This window comes from Podarcis melisellensis (assembly GCF_964234715.1).
Source record: "Podarcis melisellensis genome assembly, chromosome: 12".
NCBI lineage: Eukaryota > Metazoa > Chordata > Lepidosauria > Squamata > Lacertidae > Podarcis > Podarcis melisellensis.
In genome coordinates, this window is record NC_138544.1 from 28,661,399 (window position 1) to 28,680,298 (window position 18,900).

At 43.6% G+C, this 18,900-nt stretch overlaps 1 protein-coding gene and 1 long non-coding RNA gene across 2 annotated transcripts; one reads left to right on the forward strand and one right to left on the reverse strand.

Annotated features, from left to right (window-relative positions):
- The first annotated feature begins 739 nt into the window (after positions 1–739).
- Positions 740–5,860, forward strand: SOSTDC1 (sclerostin domain containing 1). The gene is made up of 2 exons (XM_081883420.1): positions 740–1,037; positions 4,582–5,860. The coding sequence occupies exons 1-2, from the start codon at positions 842–844 to the stop codon at positions 4,995–4,997; spliced, it is 612 nt and encodes a 203-aa protein (XP_081739546.1). The 5' UTR covers positions 740–841; the 3' UTR covers positions 4,998–5,860.
- Positions 5,861–9,293: 3,433 nt separating this feature from the next.
- LOC309353842 lies at positions 9,294–15,789 on the reverse strand. Its single transcript, XR_014162058.1, has 2 exons — positions 13,472–15,789; positions 9,294–10,474 (listed from the first exon to the last, which is right to left on the reverse strand). It is a non-coding gene; the product is annotated as an uncharacterized lncRNA (long non-coding RNA).
- Between the last annotated feature and the right edge of the window lie 3,111 nt (positions 15,790–18,900).

An 18,900-nucleotide genomic window follows, 5' to 3' on the forward strand; every position in this document is an offset into this window, starting at 1 on the left:
ACATTATTAAAATCTTTCTCTAGGCCATCATTAAATTATTCACGGGACACATATAGTGGGCTGCCGTTTTCTCCCCCTTCCAGAAAAGTATGCTTGCCCTGAACCTTTTCCGCAGTGTGCAGAACAATTTTGCATCTTTCACATAAATGACAAAATCCATCTCTCTCCCCCACCCAATACAGTAGTAGAAAGTCTTAGGAAGACAAATCCTTGCTGGCAACAGTGATTCAGGCTGCATACTCCTGAAACCTTGAATCCAAACATGTTCAAAGCATATCACCCCCCCTCAGAGAATTCTGGGCACTGTAGTTTAGCCCTCCCATAGTTACAATTCCCACCAGCAACCCTTAACCACAGTGCCCAGAATTCTTTGAAGGAGAAAATGTGCTTCGAATGTGCTTTAAAGGTATTGTGAGTATGCAGCAGGTGAGAGGGGGAGTCAGGTATGCAGAGTGTCAGAAACGGCAAACCAGCTTATCCCCTCTGCAGTGTCTGGTTGCTACTGAACAGCTCTTCGATTCCTCCCTCCCTCTCCCCATCCTCAAAAACCTGGCCTAGGAATCCTGCAATTAGTGACTTTTCCCCCTTAAGCTCCTCCTTTGCTCCAGCCTTCCACTGGTTAAAAAAAAAAATCCTTTGCTGCTTCCAGGGGATCCCACCCTCTCCTTGTCTGTGTTTTCATCCTGAAGCTCTCCCCAAGCTTACACTTCCACGAGTGCCAAGCCTCTGGGACTATATAAAGGGAGTCTCTGGGAGGAATTTCACAGTTGCAGAAAAGGCGGCGGAGGAAGCAGCAGCAGGAGCTGGCATTCAACAGGCGCGCACACAGCTTGAGCCAGCCATGCTCCTCTCCGCTCTACAGCTCTCTGGCATTCTGCTCGCCTGCCTGCTCCTGAAGGGCTGCTGGGCTTTCAAGAACGATGCCACCGAGATCCTTTATTCCCACGTGGTGAAACCCGTTCCGGCCAGCTCCAGCAACAACAGCACCTTGAACCAAGCGAGAAATGGAGGCAGACACCCGGGATTCGACCGGACCAGTAAGTATCTGTTTGGAGTTGTACAGATGCGCTCTGTTCGTTATCCCCTCCTCAAGTACACTCCCTGCCCTTTATTTTATTTTACATACGATGTTTCAAAGGTCGAATTGTGTTTGCCATTAAGGATGCACCCCTTTAGAAGTTCTTGTGGAGAATTCCGTCTCAAGGGGTCCTCCAAGCACGCTTTTTTAAAATAAAAATAAAAATGAATGAGTTCTCGTGCCAAAAACGTGGCAGGCTTATTATTAGTAATTCCAAATTAGATCCAGGCTTTTTGCATTTGAGAGTTGTCTCCTGGATCTTGTGCTCATGAGATCTGAACAGGGAGCAAAAGACAGAATATTAAATGAAGAAAAAGAGAAGTGCTTGGGTTATTTATTTTTTTCTCCTTCCAAATCGGGGGCTACTTGAGATTACCTTTCATTTCTCATAAAGCGTCTTTGTAAGGGACAAAGTACTGTAGTTCAGGAGAGACAATGCTTTCTCTCCTCTAGTCAGTTTCTCTCTCTCTCTCTCCTCTCTCTCTCTCTCTCTCTCTCTCTCTCTCTCTCTCTCTCTCTCTCTCTCTCTCAGCGGGCTTTTCAGCTAGCTCACTCGTCTGTGCCCCTTCACAAAGCTAACATTTACTTTCAGCAGCCAAGCTTTGATTTGGTTCCAGCATTTTTGTTTTTTACTTCCTGAATTAGCACTTACCTGCTTAACTCCTCTAGTCAGTGTCAACAAACAGGTTCACTACCTACCCGGGATCTCTGCTCCAACTTGCCTTTGAAAATGCCCTGCTCCCCTGATTAGGCTTTTGGCTGGAAAAAAAAGAGGGGCACAGTTGGGAATTTTTTTTTCTGGGGGGTGGTGGTGGTCGAGTTGACTTGAGCCATAAACCAGAACATCCTTGTCTCCCAAAAGAGTAAAAAAAAGTTGATGACCACGTTTTTTAAAACAAGGGAAAAAGGCTTGTCTGCATTTCTGCTAAGCGTAGCTTAAATACACAGGAAATATCTTGTCAATGCAAGATTACATGAACAGCCCGGTATGCATTCATTGTCAGCGAACTGTCACTATGGGGGTGGGAGGGGAGCTAAAGTTGTATGCATGCAAGCACTGAAGAAGACAGACAATGCAAAGTGGTAACCACTTCCTTTCACTCACATTCCTGAGCCAGGTGCAGGATGCAAACCTGGATCAAAATTATTTGGGTGAGGAACAGTGTGCAGAAATCTATTCCTCTTAAAATAGTGAGTGGGGAATAGTCGGTGAAGCTGCAGTCTCTTCAAGTAATAAATAGTTACACACACACACAACCTGGGTGGGGACTTCCTGCAGAATGTCACCATAGAGAGGGAATTGGTTGATGGACATGGCATGTTGGCTCATTAGCAAATTCAGCTTTGCCTTACTAGATTTTGGAGATCTCTTGTGCGAACCCTATTGGTGCCCTCTTGCACAAAAGAATGTCCTTGCAGAGTGTGCCTTAAGGAATACCTGCTGGTTCTTGAAAAACGGAGTTGGTTGAAAAATCCAGTCTGCATGGAGTGTTAGATTACACGTAACACCCTCCCCCCAAAAAAAGGTTTGGTAAATTTGAGTTGTCCTGTTGTGCCTATATAAGACAAACCTTTCCCATAAGCTCTTCCAGACAAATATCCCTCCATATTGAGGAGACTGCAAAAAAGTCAATATGTCTCCTCCTCCTCCTCCTCCTCCTCCTCCTCCTTCTTCTTTTTCTAAAATGGTCACTCAACTCTACTTGAAATCAAAGCAGCAAACATAAGTTGAAATATCATGGGCGTGACGCTTTGCTCATTAACTATAATTCTGCTTATTTGCATTGCTCTTAAATAACATTGCACAGTTTCCACTTTCTTTAAGAAAGAGAAAGCATAAGAGTGAAAGGTGTGTGTTGAAATTCATGGTGTGTGTTCATTTCAAAGGGTAATTATTAAAATAAGGAATTGTGCTTACTTCGTTGAGGGTATATCTCTGCAGATGTAAGCAGGCACAAACATGTCTGTATTTGCGGCTGGTTCAGTGCCTTGGTACAATGTCAGTTGCCTTTTTAAAAAAATGAAATAATATTGCCTCAGGTTTAGCAGTATTACCTGTTTTAAGTAAGCGTACTGACAAGCAATGTTGCAATACTGTAATACTGTCGCCTGAAGAAAACTGTGTATTTTGACAAAGAAAAATGTATAGAATACAGTTTTCTAAGAATCTTCCTCAGAGCTAGAGTTTTCCTTGAAGATGGTATGCATACATTGAGCTTTTTTGTATTGCTGTTATTTAAATCCAGCATATTAATTTCCTAAACTCCCAAAACAACACACATAAATCTTCACACTAGCTAAACAAATACTTAACATCTTGGATCAAATCCATCTTAGATCAAGATCCAGGACAATATGCAAGTCAAGTAGATGGATGGAAGCTTTTAACACAGTATTACTTCTGATACCATCAGAAGCTGAGGCAGCTTATATACAAACAGGCCACAATTAGCAACCTACTTACTCTGGGGCAATCCCACTAGCTTTTAGACCTAGTCATTCAGTTTTGGCCCAAAACAGGGATGTGGAGCCTGTGGTCCTCCAGGCACTGTTGGACTTCAACTCTTGGCCAGGCTAGCTGGGGCTGATGGGAGCTGTAGTCCACCAACATCTGGAAGGTCACAGGTTCTCCACCCCTGGGCCAGAGGGAGAGGTAGAAGCCAATAATCAGTGCCTGGCCTCCATTGAGTTAGATCAGTGTTTCCCAAACTTGGGTCTCCAGCTGTTTTTGGACTACAAGTCCCATCATCCCTAGCTAGCAAGACCAGAGGTCAGAGATGATGGGAATTGTAGTCCAAAAACAGCTGGAGACCCAAGTTTGGGAAACACTGGGCTAGATGAAGTACACATCTATAGTGGGAAAATATACCAAATAATCACCCAGAACATCCATGAAACATCAACTGACTGCCAGGGGTCGACCTTTTCTGTGCCCCAGTTCAGACATTTGCCCAGTCTCCATGTGACTGAGGAGAAACATGCCCCTCTCATTCCTCCACCATTCAGATGGTGTAGCAAGAGTTGAATGCAAAATACCAGCTTCCATGGAAGCCCTGCTGACACGATTTCTCACCCTCAAAAGAGATTTGGTGCCAGTGTTATTGTGGCCGGCGTGTATGTGCAGTAAAATGTGTGTTGCAGGGAATCAAGGGAAATTACAGTGGCTGCTTGGGTGATGGGAAGTATCTTGTGATCACAGAAGTAGCTGCTGCAATACTCTGTGAATCCCTGCATGAGCAGATCCACAAACAGTTACTCTTATGAAGTTGGTTGCAGCAGCAAGGGGGAGGAGCAATAATGTAAAATATGGATGTTGACATGGACTTCCTGACTTGCATATTACATCATCTACACATAGTGCAGCAGGAAGGAGCTCCATCCCTCTGCCACATGAAGGACATATAAACATGGGTACCAAGGCTTTGTGAGCTACTCTGATGCAAGAAATAAATGTAGGCCATTGGAATTTGAGTGTTGACCTCCATATTCTGTGCCTTTGACAGGTCGAGTTCAAGTTGGATGCCGGGAACTGAGATCCACCAAATACATTTCTGATGGCCAATGTACCAGTATAAACCCTCTGAAAGAGCTGGTGTGCGCTGGGGAGTGCCTCCCTTTGCCGGTGTTGCCTAACTGGATCGGAGGAGGCTATGGTTCCAAGTACTGGAGCAGAAGGAGCTCGCAGGAGTGGCGATGTGTCAATGACAAGACCCGCACCCAAAGGATTCAGCTTCAGTGTCAAGATGGAAGTACAAGAACCTACAAAGTAACTGTCGTTACGGCTTGCAAGTGCAAGAGATACACCAGGCAACACAACGAATCCAGCCATAACTTTGAAGGAGCATCTCAAACAAAGCCCGCGCAGCATCATAAAGAGAGGAAAAGGAACAGCAAATCCATGAAGCATCCCCCAAGTTAGAACTCAGCCATGCATCTTAAAATTTGAACTTATCGATGAATTGCCTGTTTTACAGATATCACTGCCTAATGAAAACTCTATCATGTCATTGTTTGCTTCACAGCTGGGTGTACATATACTTGTGGCTTTGACCAAACTCAAAAGGGCATTCTGTGCATAAGGACCTTTTTCGGGGGGGGGGGGCGGTGTTGAGTTGAGCATCTATATTTTCAAGATGGGCTCCAGACCTTCAGCTCAATGAACTTCTTTTTACTGGAAACAAAGAGCTGTTGACATGGACATGCGATGTTTTATATTGTAGAGAGCTGCTGTTGTGTTTTTATGGGCACATGTTCTCAATCAAGTATTTAATCCATGTCTCACACCTCTCATTTAAAAGAAAAGGAATGATTTGGATTTCACACCGGGGGGGGGGGGGAGCATTGTTCATGCTGATCATTTTCTTCCAAACCTTTGTATCCATAGAGTTGTAAACAAAAGCAAAATACGCATGACAGCAGCTTCAAAAGTAAATTTGAACAAAAAGCTATTTATTAATGTAATTATTTAATGAGCTTTGATGTGTTTTATATTTTTTAAGACACCTGTTTTATGTCTCATCACTCCCCTCCCCACATGCATCAAAGTGTTTTCCTATGATTTTTGGTCAGAGTAGAATATACATTTTGTAGATAATGTAAAATAGATATTTTAACCTTTGTAGTTTCTCATTTTGGTTTTCAACTCAAGGAAGCTGAAACGTGGGAAATGTTGTGTAAATACACTGTAAAGTGCATTTGTATTTTTTTATGTGTGCGGTAAAAAAAAGTAGATCTTGCTTCATATCAGTTTCATCCATTTTTAATAAAAACATATCAACAACATTGTTATTGTCCTTGGTTTAATAGCACATAAAAGAATGGTGCATCAGTGACATAAAGTAAGGGCTGTTTCTGAGTGGCAGATCACATCAGGGTACTCTGGGTTGGCACCCCATAGCTGCTGGGGTGGTGGACATGTTCAGCCACCTTCTAACATTGCTGCAGCTTACCTAGATCGGGCTGAAGCAGGGCACAGCAGCAGTGAGTCCAGGGTTGGTGAACATCAGTGGAAACGCCAGATGGGCTCTGCTGGTGCACCTACACAGCCTAGATCTTGTCACTGCCCTGTTCTGGTTCTGTCCAAATAAACTCAAGCAACACCAATCTGTAGAGGGCAGCTCCTCCTTACCACACCCAGTGCTATTGTTCAAACCACCACCAGACATTTGTGGAGGGGACATTGATTGTGGCATGGATGAAACTGCCCTTGGGCACTATACAAGAAAATAGATTCACTACTGCAAGAATCCTTTGGGCTGTGCAAAGGGACTCCCCCTGCCCCCTGCTTAATCTGTGCTGGGATTTTCCTCAACCCTCTAGAGCAGATTTGGGGAGGTTGTGCAGAGAGATCGAGAGGAAAAGGCACAAGCAGAAATCATTGCGCTAGTGTATCTATTTAGTTTCAGACCATGTAAGCACTCGCCTCCTGCCCCACACATCATGCATGATCACCATTGCCTAAGGGGAAGAGTGGGGTGTGCTTTCTGGGATCCCACAGAAATGCCAATGTTCAGCCCCCAGTATTCAGAGGGCTGCATAGGAAGACGACTCTTGGAGCGTTCCCTAGCTTTCTCCCTTTGGTGACGCCACTGCAGTGTGCGGTTAGTGGCTTGAGGGAAGGGAATTGTTTTTAAGATGGTTGAAGACTGTATTATAACATAGGCATCATCTGGCCTTGGCATACAGCAGTCATCTATTGGTAAATTGGGATCTATGAGTTGACCTCAGGGTAAGTGGCAGATCAGAAAGATTTTCTGACTCTCAATTGTTTAAAAAATAGCAACAAATGAGAGGCTCCCCACTTAGGCTTCTGAAATGAAGAAAGTGTCAGAGGAAAACGGAATGGAGTTTTGTGTGGAAGGGCTGTGGGTTCAGTTGCAAGGGGTGGGGTGGGGTAGTCCTGGGCTAAGCATGTTCTTTAATTCTAAGAGTCATAGCATATAGTAAACATACAAATGAATGTGCTCAGAAACAATCACACCTTTCTTTTGGAAAAGCAGCCCAGGGAGGGCAGGGATATGCATCAGTCTTATGTATTCTTGGGGGGGGGGGGGAGAGAGACATGGCTGTGAGTGCTCTCACATGAAGTTATGGTGGCCACCAATTTGGATGTCTTTCAGTAAATTCATGGAGTATCAGGAGCTACTAGCCATGGTGGTTACACTCTGCCTCCATGTCAGAGACAGTATGCCTCTGTGTTGGAGACAGTATGCCTCTGAGTGCTGGGAATCACAAGTGGGAAGACCACTCTTGAACTCAGGTCCTTCCTTTGAGGCTTCCAATAGGCAACTGGTTGGCCACTGTGAGAACAGAATGTTGGAGTAGATCAGCATTTCCGAAACTTGGGTCTCCAACTGTTTTGGACTACAACTCCCATCATCCCTGGCCACTGGTCCTGCTAGCTAGGGATGATGGGATTTGTAGTCCAAAAACAGCTGGAGACCCATTTCAGAAACCCTGGACTAGCTGCACCACTGGCCTTATCCAATGGGCTCTTCTTAACTTCTTAAATGTATTGTGTGGCTGTGACCCGAGACCACCACTTTGCCCCTGTGGCAAAGCAGTCAGTAGCACTCATACAGGGCTCTCTGGTCAGCCAATCTTGCTCCGAGGAATGGTTATTTCTCGAGAGCAAAGCACTGTGGGCAAAGGGCTATACCACTTCCACTTTGTCATGGCCAATACTGTCTAAACTTGAACAGCAGCAGCCTTTCAAGTTGAACTACTCTTAAACTACAGTAGTAGTGCGGGTGCTCTTCAAGGTCTTCTGAACCTGGAAGGACCCGACATTTCCTAGGGTCCTTTGACAGCGAGGGAGACAATGCCAAATGAGAAGCCCTGGAGAGGCTTGACGCACTGAGACTACTGCCACAGCAGGAAAACACACACAAAAAGAGGAGGTCAGTGGTAGCTCTGCCTCATTTGGGTAGAATGTATTGTACTGGTTCAAAGAACATGATTCATTTTGCAAGTAAGCAGTCCATCCAGTAGTGTCTCGAAGCCACATTCGTTTGCAAACAGAGGAGGTGGGGCAAGCACGTCCTGCAAAAGAAATTAACAGCCCCATTCCAGCCATGTTGCAATTAACCAGGGAAGGCTTTTTTTATTGACATAGGTACATCAAGCAATTAAACAATGCTTAAATACTACACAGCAACTTTATGGTCAGGTTCCAGAGATACTCAGAATTAGTTATCTGTAAAATCAGCTGTACATGATACTTGGGCAAAGTTTTGGGCACATGTGGGAACTGCCCAAGGGCTGCTAACCAACCAGACATTTCATTTGAGGATTTCCTGGAGGATAAGACTTTCATAGAAATCATAGAGTTGTAGAGTTGGAAGGGACCCTGAGGATCATCAAGTCCAACCCCCTGCGATGCAGGAATATGCAGCTGTCCCATTCGGGGAACAAACTTGCAACCTTGGCATTATCAGCACCATGCTCTAACCAACACCAATGCATATTATTTTATGATAACTATATTACTTCCAGAACCAGAGGCAATATGCCTCTGAATACCAGTTGCTGGAAGCTGCAACCAGACAGTGTGCCCTGTTTGTGAGCTTTCCATAAGCAGATTGGCCATTGTGAGAACAGAAGGTTGGACTAGATGGGCCTTTGGTCTGATCCAGTAGAGCTCTTCTTATGTTCTGATGATTCTTGGTGGCTAAATAAATCTATTTTACATCATGTAAATACACTTTGTCATAATTTTAATTAATATTTAATTTATTTAAATATTTTTGACAACCTTTTAGGGCAAGGCCATCCAAAAATCTAATAATTCAATGGGTTGGATTAAGACTACATCAGAGGTCATTTAGTCCCATTAAAAACAATGAAACAGATGTATCCATGGGACTAAAGTGTGACTAAATCATTCTGGATCCAGCCAATATGTGATGCTAAAATGCAAAATCAGTTTGCAAAAGAGAAAAAGAAGAAAAAGGTGCCACCGTTTAAACAGCAGAATCATTCAAAGCCAAGCAATAATCTGCTGGAATATATAATAGAAAAGTCTCCTAGAAAAGAACACAATTCTTTTGTCATTTGGTTTATAAAATATAGAGTGCCAACTATGTCTATGAACAAGGATATACAACCCCCCCCCCAACTGATTAATCCCAGTGCTGGCATGAGTCAGCTGAAAAAGCAATATCAATCTCATTAGTGAACTGTTATCTGCTGATGAAAAATGCCTAGAGCCAAGGAGTAATCAGGGTTATATTTAATGAAAGGAAATACATTCTCCTCTGGCATGTTTGCTGTTTTGAGAGCACCATGGAAATACAGAGGAACAACATATGATGATGGTTGGAAGGAGCGAGCTACAATATCTTTAAAAGATTCCCAGTTTGGGAGACAAAGTTTGTGACATGTTTGCAACAACGATTAGAAGCTTAATTTTCATTCTGTTTCCCCTTTCAACTACCGCCACACACACAACCTGCTAGGCATTTCTCCTCAACTGTCTTTGAAACCCAGAAATGTCAAATCCAAGTTCAGTCACAGAATAATGCTGACTTGAATAACACCCTTGGAAATACCTAAAAGATTTCTGCCTCATAAATAACCAGAGTCCTCCTCAACCTGACCTTTACATCCTTCCTGAAGAACTGCCACATTAATCATGAGCGTGTTCAACACATTCCACTCTGGGATTCTTGTTGCTACAGTGCTAACTTGGAGGATTTCAGAAACTTAGAAGGATCCGCGAGTGCTGGAAAGCATTCTCTTCTCATGATGCATTTCCTTTCCCGCAGGCCAGGCAAGGGGCTTTGATTTTAATTTCATTGACATACTTGTAAATGTAGCTCCAGGTGAAAACTTAAATTTGTCTGCAGATTTATGAGCCGGGCAGACAGTCTGTCACTAGACTTGTTCCCTTTGCTTGAACATCAGCCCCACAACAAGACTTGCCTGAGCATCTTTTTGAAAGCCATCCAGCTTTTCAAATTGTTTCACGTTTTGTCCATGTCAATTTCTTCTGAGGGATGCTGGGAGATCTTGTTGGGTCTGCAATATTAAAGTGAGCTGACTCCATTCACTCCGCAGGCTAAGGTGCAGATTGGAACACAAATAGCTTTGGTTTTTGCACATCTTTCAATTTTTCAATACAGAACCACAAACTGATCATTCAAAAAACAAATGAATATTGAAATACAGATAAAACAAGCATTTTAGGTTACCATGCACACCAAAATATGTATTTTAGGGTAGAATAAAAATGCATATTTTATGGAGAAAATACCATGTGCATATTTCTGCTGTTGTTTTTAAAATGCAGCTTGATGTGGAAACATGCTTGAAGAGCCTGATATAAACAGAAGCAGACAGATCTGTCCATTCTCATTCCTCCTCTACATCAACCTCTGCAATCCTATGTACTCTTACCTGGAAGTAAATTAAGCACAGTGGAACTTACTTCTGTGTAAACACGCAATAGGATTGCATTGCACATTTTTTTTTAAAAAAAACAGCAACTCAAGACCTCTCTGTTTTCCCCTGGTATGGAGATATTCCAAACTCTAATAATTGGAGAATATATCCATATTGATCACAATACTGAATTCAATTAACTTCTTGCAATGCTCCAAATTTGTTCTTAACACATTTGGGAAATGGCAGTATCTTTGCCACATGGCTGAACAGCCTGTTCTGTTTTTAAAAATCAACCAAGCTTCTCATCTTCCAGTTCCTGAAATGAGAAGCAGGGATGCCTGGAATTTGGAATGCAACTTCTTGAAATGTAGAATGCACTCAGGGGCACCAATGTGCATCAAGTAAATAAGACATTTTATACTGTAACTAATCTGGTTATAGGATGAGGCTATAGGTTCACCACAGCTACCTGATAACTATCTGCTAGGGTAACTGAACCAAGGGTGATGGGTATTACAGAGGAGATCTTAAAAATTCCCTGGTGAGACTAGCAGTTCTGTGAGGCTGTGACTTTATAGCATAATGCACCAATATAAGAAAATGACCAGTCTATGAAATCCTTGAAAAAATGTATGGTTAAAGGCTGCAGGTTTGTGTGTCCACATGTGTGCAGCCAGCACTCATGCATGCTCATATACACACTTCTGAGAGCTTTAGGATCGTTTGCTGGGAGTTATGATGTGTGTGTTAACCCATAACCTTATGCCCACAAGAAGCTCTCACACACAAAAATAAAGAAAGCTTGGTTTATTATATAAAATAGGCGTGGCAGAATAGATATACAGTGGTACCTCTGGATGTGAACGGAATCCATTCTGGAGCCCCATTCACATCCTGAAGCGAACGCAACCTGCGTCTGTGTGTCTGCACATGCGCGGGTCGTGATTGGCCGCTTCCGTGCATGACGTCATTTTGAGCGTCTGCGCATGCATGAGCGGCGAAACCTTGAAGTAATGTGTTCTGTTACTTCCGGGTCACCGCAGAGCGCAACCTGAAAACGCTCAACCCGAAGCTACTTCAACCTGAGGCATGACTTTATATATAAATGCTACTTTAGACAGCAGAGTTACAGTCGAAGCAGGTGGCACAATACATACACACTTTAAAGAGTTAAATATTTCTAACTATTCTATGAAGCTTACAGAAGAATGGGCATGACAATTTTGCCATAGACTCACACTAGGAGAGGGGGGAAGGAAAGCACTGGGTAAGTTCTGTCCTGTTGGAGCTATGAGAGCTAACTGCCCTTTGAATTGAATGGGTTTTTAAATACTAATTTTCCAAGGTACATCAGTATAGATGGAAGAGGGCTGTGGACTGAGCGATTCCTGCAGTTTCCATAATCCCTTCCAGAATTTCCTGCCTAGTTCGCTTTGGTAATCCTGTTCCCATTTGCTTAACAAAAAGGGTGAAAGACTTGTGGTGGTTTGCCATTATCTGAACCTGGCTATCTCTTGTCTGCGATCTGGCTTCAGGTCTGAATCTCACTGAAGAGTTGAGTATCTTGTACTTGACAAATAAATTTGCATGTGCTAACCTTTAAGCCAAGATGTGTGTGAATTCAGGAGATTCCTGGATGCTTTTTAGCAGGTGGCTGGAATCAGGCTGGTTTCATGGTTACTGGAGTTCATCATTGGGGGGGGGGGGTCTTATGTCATATTAGAGTTACAGTGGTACCTCAGGTTAAGTACTTAATTCGTTTTGGAGGCCCGTACTTAACCTGAAACTGTTCTTAACCTGAAGCACCACTTTAGCTAATGGGACCTCCTGCTGCCGCCATGCAGCTGGAGCACGATTTCTGTTCTCATCCTGAAGCAAAGTTCTTAACCTGAAGCACTATTTCTGGGTTAGCGGAGTCTGTAACCTGAAGCGTATGTAACCTGAGGTACTACTGTATGTCAGTCTTATACTTTGCCATGATCTACAAACCGTATCAGAAATTCAGATTCACACACACCTCCCCACAAGGTATGAGTAGCACAGCAACTCATTCAATATGTGTCATTAATTCATTGGCTAAGGGCTTTTAAGATGGTATTCTAGAACTTTTTGGGATCAAATAGACATGATATTATTCACTCAATTAGTCACTGGCTAAATATTTTGAAAAGCCAGTAGTATATTATGGGGGGCCCAATCCAAACTGGGATTATGGCATGGAGGAGTCTTTAGCCATTTAACTCCAGATTGCCCCTCCCCAAACATCTGATCAAAGCAGGAACAAACAGATGAGGTCCCCTCTCCCTGTGTCCCAATCCCCGTTTGGACTGAACACCTTTAATCTGCAATTTTTGCTTTTTCAGATTTGTGGGAGGTTGAGGCTCACTGGGGAAGCAGGCATTGTCCAGTGAAGGCAGGTCAAATCAGAGGGCAAACAAGAACAGGACCTTGGACAGCTCCAAGAGGGCCCTGATGGCTGAAGTGTGTTCTCCTCCTAAGGCAGTTACAGGAAGATGGTCATTGAGTTGTATCCAACACTAGTCCTAATTAGAATAGTCAATGAATGGGCATGGCTAGCTTAGGTGCATTAATTTTCGTTGGTCTATTCTGAGTAAAACTTAGCTGGAGACATCCTTTTGCAGGGACCTAGACCTATGGAAGTCTTATATAACTTGACAAGATATGGAGTATAACTACACTCTTCCACTTTGGAGGTGGTGACCTCGTGGCTTATTCTATTTATTTATTTATGGATAACCCACACTTTCATAAAAATATAGCAAGGCAGAGTACAACATATAAGATAAAATCAGAAAAAGATCCATAAAACACTCCGAGTTTTGCATGTATGAGTGGCGGTGTGGAAAATACACAGGAGAAACATGGTTGCTTATGGTTTGGTTTGCTTCTAATGGTGTTCTACTCTCCTTGGCGACACTTGCAGTTATTGTTCATTTACTAATCTTATTTCAAACAACAACAAGTTTATTGGCTGCAAACTTTATATACCAAGGGACCTCTTCTGTGATTTTTTCCCTCTTTTCTTTTTGGCAGATCAAGTACATTCCTTTCCTCTCTCTCTCTCTCTCTCTCTCACTTCCAAAGAAGATGAGAAGCACGGTGGCCAACGGAATACTTCTGAAAGGATTAAGGATGTTCGAAGGGTGAGTAAGAGTTGCTGTAAATTTAACACACACACACACACAAAAAAAACCGCTTATGAAAGAAATAATATAAATAAATAATCCTCACTCATAATGGGAGTATTACAACTTTTGCCAGGGGCTGTTTTCCACGCAAGGATACGGGTTTTTACACATATTCCTTAAATCAGAAAAGGCTCCTGAAACTGGGCCAGAAGTTTTGAAAAGATGATTCACAATGCAATCCTACCCCTAAGGGGGTACCACTATGTGGGGATAGGAACAATAGACTAGACTCTATGTGGGCATAGAGATACCCTTATGCCAGCAAAGTCTACCACCAAAGCAGCCTTTCTTCTGGCAGGATACTGTCAGCATAAGCGAGGGAAGAATCGGTGGAGCAGGAGCACAGCAGAGCATGAACAAAGGAGGAACTCCCTGCTGCTTGTGGCTTCTCTCCACCCTCTAAGAAGGCAGTGGAAGAGGTAAAGTAAATTACATACTCCCACTGAAGTCAATGGAAAAACGCAAACCACAACCCCTTTTCTCCCCACCCCACAGCTAAGACTATGCATAGGATGTACCTCTAGGATCTACCCCAAGGCTCAGGAGTTGAACTAATGCTTTCGATCCTTGGTATCTCTGAGAAGAACTGAGAAAAATACATGTCTGAAATCCTGGAGATCCTCTGCTAGCCTTTGCAGACAATGCTCAGTGAATGGGCCAGCAATCTGACCCAGGATAAGCTTCTTAGGGTGCTAAGATTCTCACAGTTGATCATGGCATACCATAATGAGTATCTGTTCAATTTGTGCTCTCAAGAAGGCAATATAGATCACATATATAGCAAGACGGTTGGTTGGTTGGTCGGCATCCATCCCTCACAAGACCCATGGCATAGGGATATGGAGAGCTGCCTTATATCAGCAGACGTTTGGGAATATGTGGAATGGCATATGGGGAATGGAAGAAAATCTAGGAAACAATACCCATATCCCCTCCCTCCCTAACAATACCTGATGAGCACCCTAGCCCCAGAAATGGTCTGCTCCAGCTGTTAAATTCTTCCAAGGAGAACTGAGCAGATTGCACCCATTTCATTTCTGCTCAGTCTCACCCCATTCCCCTCCTGTTACACCATCCCTCATGGAATAAAGAACTCAGGAATTACGTAAAAGGTGATGGAGGTCTCCAGCAAAGCACATTCACTTTGCAAGTAGCCGGGAGAACCACCCCTGAGGTGGTTTTCTCCTTCAGCAATGAGTTAGCAGGCCAAGGGAACAACTGGGCCTTTCAAGATTTGTTTTGAACAGTCAGCCCTTAGCTGAAGAGTTCTGACGATTTGAATGGAATGCTCAAAGGTCAAATTCATGTTGGGGGTGAGCACATGCCAGTTGTGGCAGGAATGGAAGACCATTCTTTTTTCTTTTCTTTTGAACATTTTTGCTAGGGTAGAGCCCAGAGGCATTCTGATGAAATGAAGATTAGCGGGTGGCTGCAGCCTCACCTATACCCTTTCTTCGCTGCACAGTGCGAATTGTTGCCAATGCACCGTCCTGATAAGAAAAAGGAGAAAGGGATGCTGGCAAACACCCTCAGTCCTCTGGGGCACATGGGCCCCTGCCATTTGCCCTACTAAACTTGTCTAAATTCCTTTTTAATTGGAAGCTCCAAGCGTTGAACCTGGGTCCTTCTGCAAACGAAGTGTGAGCTCTGCCACTGAGCAATGGCCTCTTCCCAAAACAGTAGTGTAAAAGATAAGAGAAGCAAGATTTTATCAAGATCGTTAACTCAGGGTGATAAATCTTTTGGTGAACTACATTTACATTACTTGAAAGCAAAACTAAATTGTGCCAGTGACACATCAGTTCTTTAGCAAAAAAAATTAAAAGCGCAAACGTTCCCTATGCTTCTAACTAGGAACCAAGCAGCACATTCACATCAGTCATACTGAAGCACAAGCATTTCTGCTATGATCAAACTTACTTACTAAGTTTTCAATCCACTGGGCCATTAAAAAAGCACACACAGAGATGTTTAGCAAGAAAAATAACGATCTCAATGAGTAGCAGACAAGGTAAACATCTCTTGGTTCAACCCTTTTCTTTTCCAAAAAATTCAGATGTAGTAGGATTTAATAAAAAGAAAACCATTTGGGTATAATTTAATTTTAATGTTTAATAATTATTTATTATTCAGCCTAATAATAATAATAATATTTTATTTATACCCCGCCCTCCCCAGCCAAGGCTGGGCTCAGAGCGGCTTACAAGCAATAATAAAAACAAGCTGAATGATTACAACTTAAAAACAAAAATAAAATACAACATTAAAATAATGGAACATTAAAATATTAAAATGTAGCCTCATCACAGGAGGCGAAGGAAAAGAAAAAAGAAAGAGGGAGGGAGGGAATCAAATTGGCTCCAAGCCAAAGGCCAGGCGGAACAACTCTGTCTTACAGGCCCTGCGGAAAGAAATCAGATCCTGCAGGGCCCTGGTCTCATGAGGCAGAGCGTTCCACCAGGCTGGAGCCAAAGTTGAAAAGGCCCTGGCTCTGGTTGAAGCCAATCTAACTTCCTTAGGGCCTGGGACCACTAGGGTGTTGTTATTTATGGACCTTTAGGCTCTCCGTGGGGTATACCAGGAGAGGCGGTCCCGTAGGTACGAGGGTCCTAGGCCATGAAGGGCTTTAAAGGTCAAAAGCAGCACCTTAAATCTGACCCTGTACTCCACCGGGAGCCAGTGCAGCTTGAAAAGCACTGGGTGAATATGCTCCCATGGCAGAGACCCCGTGAGGAGCCTCACTGCATCATTCTGTACCCGCTGGAGTTTCTGGGACAGCTTCAAGGGCAGCCCCGCGTAGAGCGAATTACAGTAGTCAAGCCTGGAGATGACCGTGGATCACTGTGGCCAGGTCGGGGCGGGAAAGGTAAGGGACCAACTGCTTGATGCGGCGAAGGTGGAAAAATGTCGCCTTGGCTGTTGCTGTAACTTGCGCCTCCATGGAAAGGGAGGCGTCAAGGATTACACCCAAACTCTTAACGGAAGGCAATGGCACTAATTGGGCCCCCGCAAGAGAAGGGAGTTGGTCCCTCATCCCCATGCCATCCCGACCCAGCCATAGGACCTCTGTCTTCGAAGGATTTAGTTTCAATAGGCTCCCACGAAACCATCCAGCCACAGCTTCCAAGCATCTGGTCAGTGTGTCCGGGGCCGAGTCAGTGTGGCCATCCATCAGCTGATAGAGCTGAGTGTCATCAGCATATTGGTGACAGCCCAGCCCAAAGCTCCGGATAATCTGGGCAAGGGGGCGCATAAAGATGTTAAAAAGCATCGGGGAGAGAATTGCGCCCTGCGGCACTCCACACATCAAGGAGTGGCACGACGACATTTCCCTCCTTAGTGCCACCCTCTGTCCCCGACCAGAGATAAAAGAGCGCAACCAGTTACGGGCTATGCCCTGTATCCCCACGTCTGCGAGGCGGTGGTCCAGAAGATCATGATCGACCATGTCAAAGGCTGCTGACAAATCTAAAAGGATCTAAGTTGTTGAATAGTTAAGATCAAGCAGAGCATTTGTCTAGAATTCAATTTTTCTAGAATATAGGACGTTTTTGTCTAGCTAGGGTGTGCTGGTAACTGTGATTATGCTTTTTGCTTACCTGGATGGAGAGATGTGTGTGGAGGATGTGTAGACTCCTCTGACTTTTACGTGGCAGGAATGTAGACTACTGAACAAAGATAAAAGTCACATCTATTGCTCCTCCTACCTTTGTGACAAGTTCTGCTCATCACTTGCACGAGTCCCCTTGGAGATTGTACCTGAGGGAATGTGGCCCTCAGACCAAAGAAGTTTCTCCAACCCTTTTCTAGATCAATCGAGAAGTTGCTTGCTAAGCAGCAGATGTAAACAAGATGTAACTCTCAAGCTGAAGGCACCCATCAGTCACATAATGCTGGGCATTTGATTCACTTTTCTTGTCATCTAACTCAGGTAACAAAAAATATGTGTGGCACAATGCATGGCCTATGGGTTGCATTGTTTGGTGGGTCAAAAGTTGTTATTAATTAATCTCCTTCCATATTGATTTCAAAGTGATTCACAACCATATAACAAAATGCCTAGAGATAAATGTTAAACAATATAGATAAATACCCAAAGCAGAAATTTAAAGCTTTTTCATTCAGCTGGAAAAACTTCTCAAAATGAGAATGGGTGCCTGTCACATCTCAGCAAGGATGCTTTCCACAAAACAGAAACAGCTACATTGAAGGTCCTGCTCCAAATTGTTGCAGAGGGCTTCTGATAGTTTAGGAACTTCAAGAAGAGATTCTTCTGCAGAATACAGTGAGTTACTGGGTATGTAAGAGGCAAGGCAGTCTCTTATGCAACCTGGTTCCTACTTGTCTTAAACATGAGTACCAAAACTTTGAACGTGGCCCAGAAGCGTTTTAGGAGTCAGTGCGGATCCTGCAAACAAGGGGTTATATGCTGTTGATAGTTTACCCCAGAAGCAAGCTAGCTGCAAACACTGGATCAATCCCACATGGAAAGTATTGTAGTAACCCAACACAATTCTGTCCAGCAGTGGCCATTTCAGCTGGTCATTATGTAACAGGATAAAGAGCTGATGCCCCAGTTTGCTTATTTTCGCCTTGCCTCCCTTATGTCATGCCATTTAGACTGCAAGCAGTTATGATAAAATAATAAAATAAACCAACTTGTGTGGTTTGGCAGAAAGGCGATATATAAATGCAGTAAAAATAAACAGTTTTAATTGTTTCAGCTGCCAGTTATGCAAGCACTGCTGAAGCATAAGCCTCCTGGCCAATTGCCCCCAACGTGTGTTCCTTACATTGCACAACCAAGCAGCCCACCAGGCTCCCCTCCCGCCCACCACTGCCCCCCTGAGAATTGATTTTCCACATAAACGTACAATAATTTGTAATGAAATGCACATGGGTGAAACTGTCACTGTTCTTTAGAGGGCTCCATTTTCTGTGAGAGTCCTATGCCCTGGATTATATTTTCAGAACTGGAATAGTAGCTTGTCTTACTTTAGATAATTTTGGAAAATCAATGGTCTCCCCCCCCCTTCTCCTAACACCTGCTTTTGTAAGTACAATCCTCAGCAGTAATTGACAAACAGCTGTTGTACGTTCCATGCGGCTAACTCAAAAGGCTGCACAAAAACAGCTGACCTAGACCTCAGAAGAGGCTGGTGACAAGTGCAGCGGCTTCTGGTCAGTTCAGTAGCACTCGGATGTTACCCTATAATCACTCAAGAAGAG